This window comes from Benincasa hispida, chromosome 9, assembly GCF_009727055.1.
Source record: "Benincasa hispida cultivar B227 chromosome 9, ASM972705v1, whole genome shotgun sequence".
Lineage (NCBI taxonomy): Eukaryota > Viridiplantae > Streptophyta > Magnoliopsida > Cucurbitales > Cucurbitaceae > Benincasa > Benincasa hispida.
Genome location: NC_052357.1, coordinates 23,074,695 through 23,085,253, shown reverse-complemented (window position 1 = coordinate 23,085,253; position 10,559 = coordinate 23,074,695). Strand labels below are relative to the sequence as shown.

At 33.8% G+C, this 10,559-nt stretch overlaps 1 protein-coding gene across 1 annotated transcript; it reads right to left on the bottom strand.

The window, feature by feature from the left end:
* Positions 1-218: 218 nt before the first annotated feature.
* LOC120084457 (auxin-binding protein T85) lies at positions 219-4,545 on the bottom strand. The gene is made up of 5 exons (XM_039040241.1): positions 4,389-4,545; positions 2,727-2,833; positions 2,412-2,615; positions 1,011-1,078; positions 219-729 (listed from the first exon to the last, which is right to left on the bottom strand). Exons 1-5 carry the CDS (start codon positions 4,474-4,476, stop codon positions 624-626), a joined length of 573 nt encoding a protein of 190 aa, XP_038896169.1. The 5' UTR covers positions 4,477-4,545; the 3' UTR covers positions 219-623.
* Between the last annotated feature and the right edge of the window lie 6,014 nt (positions 4,546-10,559).

Sequence of the window (10,559 nt, the reverse complement as noted above, 5' to 3'; positions counted from 1 at the left end):
ATTTTTTTTAATTCATAAAGTCGATCGGGTCGGGTCGAGGGTGTCCGACCGATAGCTATAGTCGCAATTCCCTCCAAACCGACCCCACCCGAGTTTTGATGGATTTTCGACCGGCCGACCCTATTTCGGCCAGTTTTGGTCGGCCGTTGTCGGTTTATCGGCCTACCATGCTCGCCCTTAATGACTAGTATACAAACTATTTAAGTCATTGTTTTATAAGACCATAATAGAAGCACATTTCTATTTTTCTTTCAAAGAAATACAATATTGTGAGATTTTTTTATGGAAACTCTTTCACAATAAAGTGATTGATGAATCTACGTAAACCTTATTGGTTCCAAATGTCTGAGGATGTTCTATGAGATCTTTCACTGCCTTTTGTCTTGCCCATTGGGGAAGTCTTGTAGAGCAAATGACTATCACTCCACTTTTCAAGCCATCGCTATGGTATGAGCAAGGATTGGGGAACTATGATACTTTATTAACAAAACCAGAAATATGAAGTAGAATAATGAAGATTCTAATCTTCACACTATAGTTCCACATATTTCCACTGTTTCTTGAGAGTTCCACTTTACACTTCATGTCGAAGGACAAAACAACTCTGATCGACATCAAAGTGATTAAAGTTCATCCTTCACCGGCGCTTCAAAACACTGTTCATCCCAATAGTAGGGGAACTTCAATCTTGCAGCAGTGTGGGGCATGAACCAGTCGTCATAAATAAACCTGCAAGCAAATACCAGAAAAGCAACCTTGGACTGAATAAATACAAGACTAATTTCTTTGGCATTTTGTAGTCTTTATTCCTTGGTCTACTCTAAACCAATAGTATCTTAGTTGTTCAAGAATCTTAAACCCCAAAAAGCAGCTTGAAATTGCTGCCTCAAGAGATTGAAGTACTTTTAAGTAGCATAATTTTAAGTCTGTATTGATTTATTCGTATATGTGTCTATGCTGAAACAAATACAGATGAAATACAGAATGTAAAATGGAATGAAAATACGCACACTTTGGCTGGTGGCCTAGAAATGATGGCAAGCATCTGTAGATCCTCATGTTCATTCGTATTCCAGACCTGTGATAATGGTTGAACATTCAAGTGAAATCAGAGGCTTGGTTCGAGATGAGAATTGTCACAAGCACTGTGGTCTATTTGCTAAACAGAAAATATATTTTGAAAAAAAAAATGCAAATAAGGTCTAAACAGGCAACTTAGTAAGACCAAGTAATGCTAGCATGATCAGTGGTTTAAACTGATGATACCATGTACATCAGTCCACAGTTCACCGATCAATGGAGAAGACCATTGGAGAAAGGTTCCATCTGAGAGCCAGATTTCATAATCCTTTGTTCCACTAAAATCAGAGGAACATATAATCAAAGTCCCATTCCTCTTCGTAGTTTTTTTTTTTAAATATAGGAAACAGAAAATTTTGTTGTCCCATAAAGAAAGGTATACAAAGGGAAAGGGATGTAAGGCATCATCTCCTCAAAGACAGTAAGACGAAGTAATGCATTGTATACATTTGGTCAATGTTATCTTTAGTTGAGTTTTTCTGTATTTTCTAGTTTTTACCCCCACTTTCACAATGGTGCATCTTCTCTAAGTTTTCCCTTATCCTTTATTTTAAACATTCTAAGGTGTAATTGTTTGTTACAATGCAATTTGTTGTAAAAAATGCTATAGCGAAGCCGTAGCAATGTGAGCTGAAAAAGAAAAAGAACAAGCTGTCTTTTAAAAGAAGAAAAGAAAGCACCTGAATAGCTAATAGGTCAATTATAATATTTAGTTCATATTACTGCCTATGCTAATTCAAAACAGTCAACTCATTATTTGCTTTCTCAACCATTGTGATGCCACCCTTCTTTGGCATGCACTGTACTCATATGATATACAATACCCTTCTTTTCTTGTTTAATGCCACAAGGAGAAGCATTAAAGGCCTTTTTGCTGTCTCATAACTACTGAAGTAAACGTTGAACCCACTTAAAACATTCTTGTGCCCTAAAGAAGAAATTTCTCAGGGAAACCTCCAAAACCACATATCCAGAAAATGAGACTTTTACAATCCAAGCTAGCTATCCCAACCCAACCCTAAACAATGGATATTACACCTTACTTGACGTAACAAAGTAAGAACCCCCCGCCACCTCACCAACTTTCAAAAAGAAGGCTTCCGTAAGCTTTCAAATACTCTTTCCATGGCAACAAAAGTTCTAAAGATAGCAAGACTGATCGTTCATGTGTCTGGCTAATCCTTGGGTTATTTTCCTAATTCACCTTATAAGAAATTATTGGGTTTACTGCCCTGCAATTTGTAAGCAATCAGAAATGATGTATATCAACTAAGCCAAAATGTTTATGGATACTTCAGAAGCAAGGAGGAGATTTAAGTAGATCAACATACCTGGTGAGCATCATTAACAGGTATGAGAAATGTACTGTTTGAATAGATAGGAAATTCTTTTGGTGTTCCAGGGTACTTTTCATGAGAACTAGGAGCGAGATAGAGAGTGCCAGTCCCCTTCAAAACCACAAAAACTTCTTCACAGGAGTGCCTATGAATAGGTGTGCGCGATCCAGGCGAAAATGTTTGGAGCCACACCTCCACCTGAAAAGGCCAGTAGATCAGTAATGGCTAGCACAAGCCAATAAAAAATATCTTATGTTTCATTACAAAGCTTGATTAGGTTCTAGAACCTTGAAAGATAACACACCATACCTCCTTCAGCCCATGCAATAATGAACCTGCAACAGTAATGTGAGAAAAGCCTCCCCTTCCATAGTTATCTTGTGGAAGCTCACTGATATTTCTTACAAGGGGCAACCCTATAGATCAAGGAAAAAAATTGCATTCATTTAGAAAGAACGAAAAATGTTAACTACCATACAGAAGTCAGTCAGATACATAAAGTTCAGCTTTCAGGTCTCCCCGTCACTTTTCTTACTCTACAAGTACACATCAAAACTCTTGGGTCTGAATCCAAATGCTTAAAGGCCTAGGTCAGCTCATATACAACAATTTGGAGACTCAAAGTAAACTTGTAGCTCTTTGACCTCAATGTTATCATGATTACCCTGAAACCAAAAACCAACATTTCTCTAGTCTTAAAACACAAGCATACAGGATCGTTAACCCAATGAAGGTATCGTGAAAGATCTGAAGCCAATTTTATGGATATCATTATTCAAGACTCTTCAGTTTCTTAGAATTACTAGTTTGAAAATCTGAGAGTTTCTATTTGCCTTCCTAGGAGAGTGAAAGATAGGCTTATGGAAGGCCTAAATGTGTGCAATCTGATGGGGAAAGCCAAGATTGTAGGGAACTATGTCTTTAGAGCTCTTTCGTGGCATACATGGAAAGAAACAAACGTGAGATCCTTTAAGTATTTACGTTTTTATTTTTTTCTAGTAATCTTGCACAAAATATGTCTTGGTGGATAGCTTTACACACAACATTCTTTGTAATCACAGCCACTTGATGATTATCAATGATTGAACAGCTTCATTGTGTACTTTTTGGAAAGGGTGCCCTCGACCCTTTTCCTTGCTGTTCTAGTTCTTTTTTAGAATCAAATGTTCTTGATGTTTCTTACCCAAGAAAGAAAAAACGAACGAACTTCCATTGTGCTCATAGTGATGCCTCTATTGGGAAAAACTTCCAACTACTATTTCGGGAATAAACAGAAAGCAATAAAATTGAGAACACGGGAATAAACAGAAAGCAATAAAATTGAGAACACAAGAATTAACATGAAAAAACTCCAAACTGGAGAAAAAAACTATGGACAAAAAATTAATACAATCACACAAAATAAAGTATCATACCACTCACACAACTGAATAAGTATATTAGAAAGTGATTTGGAGCCCATTAGATGTGGAAAAATTACCCTTCTATGTTTTGCCAAAACCCAACAGTCTCTTGGCGGCAAGGTAAGGATAACCTTTCTTAAAATTGGTTTTGGAAGACTTTCGACAGGTATAAATATGCAACCTTCTTTAAAGGACGAAGTTTCCACTTATTCAATCAGCTTTTTCAAAATGCCTGCCAAATTTATCAAAAATCCTCGAAAAATCTACCGAGAAAACTTAAAAGAAGATGTTGACCTGGTAGATTGCCGCTTAGTTAATTCGGAGAAAAAAAAAAGTTTCTAATAGTCAAAAGGTTGCCGCTTAGTTAATTCGGAGAAAAAAAAAAGTCTCTAATAGTCAAAAGGATTTCAAAAGCAACTCAAATGGAAACAGGATTCAAATAGAAAACATGTAATGTCAAGAGCATTGCATATGACAGCACTCAACTTCTTCAGAGTACACAGAGACCATGAAAACAACGAAACAATAAGTGCAACAAGGCTGAAGGTGGAAGAAGAAAAGTTCTTACCGATGATCGAGCAACGTGATGCTTCAGATATTGCAAAGAGGAAAATTAAGCAAAAAGATAAAGCTAAGGAAAGTCCCGCCATTGACATCTATTCGCTTCTGCAATTTCACCATTTTTGGGGTTTGATCTCTTGTTCACTCTATATACCCTTATCGATAGTTCCAGAATTTGTATGTATAAGCATTTTTAACCTATGAAATTACAGAATTTATTTCTTTTTTCTTTAATAATTAAATTACCGAGGTTTAAAGTCTAGGGAAAATAACAATACATTCTTACTTATAAAGTCATTTGTATTTTCGAATATAGATAATCGAAATATTTTAATGTCCAAAATTTTAGCTCAAGAAATTTTGGTAGATATCTCGAATACTCGAATGAGTGTAATTATTATTTGGTAAGATTTCAATTTGTAAATGTCTTAAATTTCAAGAATGTTTCATGTTATTCATTAATATCTAATTAATTTAATATGATTTGAATTTATATAACATATTTAGATGGATTGATTTGAATTTCTTTTTAAACTAATGTAGTTTATATTAATTTTAATTTAGATTTTTTATAAACTTAAACTTAAATTTAAATATCTTTCTTAAAAATAAAACAACTACGATGAAACCTGAGAAGTGATACATGGTTAACAATATTTATTTTAATTATAAAATGCAGACAAGGTATAGTGATATATATATATAAGAAAATAAAAGAATGATAAAAAAGTAAAAAGATAAAAGGGAAGTTCTTATAAATAGAAAAATCATAAAAATATTCACACTTTATATTAGAAAGTTTCAAAAGTGTTGCACTTTCGGAAGTTTTTACTATAAAGTGTAAATATTTTTTTATATTTTTTTAATATTTAAAAAGGCCCCAAAGATAATTGTGATAATTCAAATGTTTATTTTATGGGAATATTGGATTCCCACAAAATAAACCGAATTGTATCTATTTAAACTCTAAACTTCTTTTGTTAGTGTATTAATTTATCCCCTCCAGATTTTGTTCAACAAATATAATGTGAAACTTATAATTCGTAATAACTCAACTCTTTAATTTTCATCGGCAAATTAATTTAAATCATTCATTACAATTACGTTTGAAAATCATTTATTCATCGATTCTCAAATGTGTGTATACTTCTTCAAATGTTGGTTTTATAATATGGATTATTTAAGTTGATGCATAGACGATTTTCAAAGGGAATTATAACTGAGAGTTAAATTGTTTTACTAATGAAAGTTTGAGAATTTAATTGATACAATTATAAGTCTCACACAATGTTTTTTTCAAACAAAATATAATGGATGGTATAAATTAATATATTTACCAGAGTTTGGAGTTCAATAGATATAATTATCGATCTAGGATTTTAGATGATACGCCTCTAAAATTTAGAGTATAAATTGATATCTTACCTAAAGTTTATTAACATGAATGACTCGTTTTTTTAACCTAAAAAAGTAAAAATATAATAAAAATAGTAAAATTCAAGAAACCAACTCAACCTATATGATTATACTAATAAAAAAAAACCTATGTGATTGGAGTTTAATTTAAATTTGATTTTAGGTCATGCTACCAATTCGTAATGAAAATTAATGTAATCATAATGGGATTTCATTAATAAATCAATCATAATGGGCCAAAATCGAAAACTTAATTGTATTGCTTTTAATCATGTTTACTTCAAATTATGAATCTGCCACATTTACTACAGTAACCTTTTAGGGTCAAATGGTAAAGATAAATGTAACAATAAATATGAAAAATTCATAATTCTCATTAGGAGTGAGCATGTTAGACCGGCAAAAACCAACCGAATCGAAGGTGGTCGGTTAAAGAAGCGGAGAGGTTCGGTCGGCATTGGTTTGGAAAAAATCTAAACTGACAAAAGATTAGAACCAACTAAAACCAATCAACTAGATGGTCGGTTTGTACTCCTCGGGGTAGATATCAGTTTGAACATTTACTAAATCGACCATTATCAGTTCGATGGCAGTTTGGTCAGAAAACTGACTCTGATCGACTGCTACACACCCTTAATTCTCATGATGTAACAGTAACAATAATGGTAAACAGTAACGGTAACGATAATAATAAAGATATCAACGTAATTTTCCAAATGCAATTGATTGAACATACTCCGCTTGTCAATCAGTTTGTATATTTATTACATATTTGAAAGTGGGCCCCAGATGTCATTACAAGTATGAAACATAAGTAAATAACACCAAATGAGACCCACTTTTTAATTTACCATCGATTTATTACGTTTTCCTTGGATAAACGTGCCCTTAACTTCATTTTTTTTCTTACTCGATTGGGCTAATTCAACTCTTGGATCAATTGATCATATTATATAGCAACTTGAATTTGTCTACAAAATACAACTAAGGGACTATTTGGTGTTGGAAATTTCCTAAAACTCGCAGTTCGTAAATGTTGAAAATATATTCTATTTATCAACAAAAGTATTATTGAGTATTTCATTCAATGAAATGTTATTGATATTGCATTCTGTTATAAAAATCCAATAAACAAATCCATGGCTATAATATGAATACTTTTAATCTTATGTGAAGACATAAAAGTGGATCAAATTTTAGTATATAGCCAAAATGGTCTATAAGTATATGCATGAGATTGCGTACCTCATTCTGGTGACACTATTGAATGCAGCTCACTTTGTATACTGATACAAATGATATGGTCCCAAAATTATTCATGTGGAGACAGCGAGTGGAGGCATCCTATGCAAAGGATGTTAACATAAGACAGGACCTTGAAATAGTCACTTTTTCTTTATAACGACCATTTACTGTCAAAACTGACTATTTCAAATTCAATGACCTAAGGTAACTCGATAAGCTTCCCATTTTTAGGATAAGACCGGAAAGATAGCTGGGGACATAGTCCTGCAAGATGGAATTCACTCCTACCCGACTTAGAATTAACAGATAGATTGTTCTCTTAAGTACTGATTTCTAGTCTTGAACAACGGGACCCCACCCTCTCATGATCGAGAGGATAATGGTTTATTAGTTGGACTATAAACCAATTGTTCAATAAAGGATCAGTGGGAGCTTAAGAAGCAAGATGTATTTACAGGGGTAAAACGGTAATTTTGACCTAGTTGTAAATACAAACGACCTATGAAGGATCGACTTATTAATTATGGTTAAAGTGGATAGAAATATAACTACAGTGAGGAGAGTTCAACTATTGAGCTATAGTGGTGTGTCTCGATAATTAACAAATATTGATTAATTTGGTCTAAAGAGTTTAGCCAATTAATCTCAAACCATTGGAACTCATTATCTGTAGGTTCATAAGATCCCTCTACTAGCTCGTAAAATTATATCTTAGATTAGTGAATTGAGCGGATTTGAAATGTTCAAATTCGAAATTAGGGTTTTGAATTTGAAGTGTTCAAATTCAATTTAGGGTTTAATTAATTGCATTTGATATAATTAAACGTTTAATTTATCGAAATTAAATGTAATTGGAGAGGATTAGAATATTTAAATATTGATTTAAATATTTAATTACATGGATAGGATTCATATATGAATTAGATGTTTGATTAATTTAATATTTAATATTAAATTATTATTTATTTAATTAGTTATTTAAATAAAAAAAATCAATTTTTTGAAAATAAAATTCATATTTGATTTTAATTTGGTTTTATTTAATTTTAGTGAGAATTAAATTAAATTGGAAATTCCACTTTGAGTGGAATTTTCCAACTTTTTATCTCTAATTAAGTGGTTTCTTTTTAATTAAACACCTAGCCCACTTCTTGATGTTCTTTGAGGTGTTAATGAACTAAATCTGAAGTGCTTGCATGAAGAACTTCAATAAATACTCTGAATTTAGGTTCATGCAAACTGATTTTAGAAAATCTTGTTTACTCTCCAAAACCCTCTTCCTTCCCTATCATTTTGGCCTCAATTCAGTATTTTCACCATATAATCTAAGCTAGAGGATAGTAGAGAAGATCCTCTTGGTGGTCTAATGTACATTTAGAGGTTGAATTCGTGGTGAGAAGCAAGAATTTGAAGAGATTCATCAAAGGTCATACACTTATGAAACCCTGGTTTAAATAACAGTTTTATTGCATGCTTTAAAACTCAAATTAAATATAATTAGAGTGCTTATTGATTCTAATAGTTCCGTTGCATGTTTGTATGTTCTATCAATTGGTATCAGAGCATGATTTAAGCACTCAATTAACGTTAATTTGAGTTTGGTGGGTGAATTTCAAAAAATGCATGTTTGGTTGACTGATATGGTTAAAATTCAATTCTGGCATTAGATTTCTTTTTTATTATGAAATTTAATTTGTAATTGGATCTTGATTGATGAGTTTATGTGTGCTTTAGAGTCTATAATTTTATTAGAGTTAATAAAGTTAAAATTAGGCTGTAATTGGAGATTGAAGCAAGCAAGGTCCGTAGTAGAAACCTGGAGGAGCAGCTACTACCAAGCAGCATTGCAATGCTGCCCTAGAGCATTGCAACGCTGCTCTTGACGAAGCCCATGACATTGCAACGCTGGGATGGAGCATTGCAATGCTGCTCATCCTAACCCAGAAAGATGCGCGCTCATGAGCCAATTCGCACGGGGTTAATCTGGTTCAACCGGTTTGGTTAACTCTTGGTCCAGTTCAACCTCAATTGGATCTTTGGAGGGTTGGTTCGAGCGATTCAGGTCCGATTCGGGCCGGGTCAGGTCGAGCGGTCCATCCTCTTTTTTTGAAGAAGTTTTGAACTACTTTTTGTAATAGTTACTTATTAAATGCTTGCTTAGGATGCCAAAGTTGAACCATATTGGTGTTGTTTAAATATTTATGCATGTAATATATGTTATATTTAAATTAAACATGTATGTGCATATAGTTGAAGGAAATCTAAAACAGAGATCTTCATGAGCAGCGGAACTGGATCGTTCTAAATTCCATTTAGAATGAACACAACAATTACAGTCTAACCGGAAATGAAGAGATTATGCATATACAGAAATTATAGCATGCTACAAGAGTATACAAGAGATAGAGTATGCGTACCTTTGAAGAACTATTCTTCAAGTATCCCTCGACTAATCTCTAATGCATCCAAAGTAGCACTCGAACACAATGAACAAAACACGAACAACACGAACAACTTGATGCTCCTCGAACCCAATCGAGTCCGACTCGATCCACGAACGACTTTAGAACACCACCACAAGTGTTACCTAGTATTCTTAGTGTGATAATCCAGGAGTTGTGGCTCTGTATGATCTTGGATTGAGGAAGAAATGAGTTATACGATTTGAAGGAAATCAGACATGAGGATTTCCATAAGAAGTGGAAAGTTCGTTCCAAATTTCAATTGTATTTGAACAACAATAATTACAGCCAAGAAACGGAAACATACAGGTTATGCGCAAAACGAAATTACAGCATGCTTTACTAAACGATCAAGGGAAAGAATTATCATACCTTTGAAGACTCATTTTCAACACCCTTGATCACGAATGCTCGTTCACAGCAAGACGGAAAACCCGAACGCTTGAACACTGCGAATGCTACCCTGCATGATCATAGCGACCAAGAACTCAGCAATATTCAAGATCACGAATACAACAAACTCCAAGACCACGAACACAGCGAACGACCTCCAATAAACCTCGACAATGTCGAGTTGAGTACGACACCACCACAATGACTATCTTGGTATTTTCAGTGTGAGAATCTAGAAGTGTGGGCTCTGTGTGGACTTCGTTAGAGGAAGAGACCGGAGGAACAATCGTGTAACGACCTGACTCCTTAGGACTTAAGTTAGGCCGTTACTAAATACATGCATGCATGGAGCTCAAAACGACACTCGGTTATGGCGAAATAAATGCTAATTAAATATGGTGAGTTCAAAAGTTTTTCACTAAATTCAAATACTAAAACAACAGTAGGGTACCCATAAATCATAAAGGATAGTAAATGAGTCTGAAAAACAATTCTTAAAGTAAGTTTTAAACATCAAAACTAAAAGTTAAAAGAAACATGAAAAGAACTCTAAATTTCATGATGCGGAAACGTAAAAACTAGCCCCAGTGGCTCGATCACGAATTCCGCTTGTCCATCGCCAGTGCATCTCTACCCTTACCTAAAACAACAATATGAGAAAG

What these genes read in the sequence shown, in the direction of transcription:
- LOC120084457 (XM_039040241.1), bottom strand. Translation starts at nt 4,476, where the DNA reads ATGTCAATGGCGGGACTTTCCTTAGCTTTATCTTTTTGCTTAATTTTC. An exon ending in ATCACGTTGCTCGATCATCG is followed by an intron (nt 2,834 to 4,388) that starts GTAAGAACTTTT and finishes CTTGATCTATAG; the next exon opens with GGTTGCCCCTTGTAAGAAAT. An exon ending in CTGTTAATGATGCTCACCAG is followed by an intron (nt 1,079 to 2,411) that starts GTATGTTGATCT and finishes CCATTATCACAG; the next exon opens with GTCTGGAATACGAATGAACA.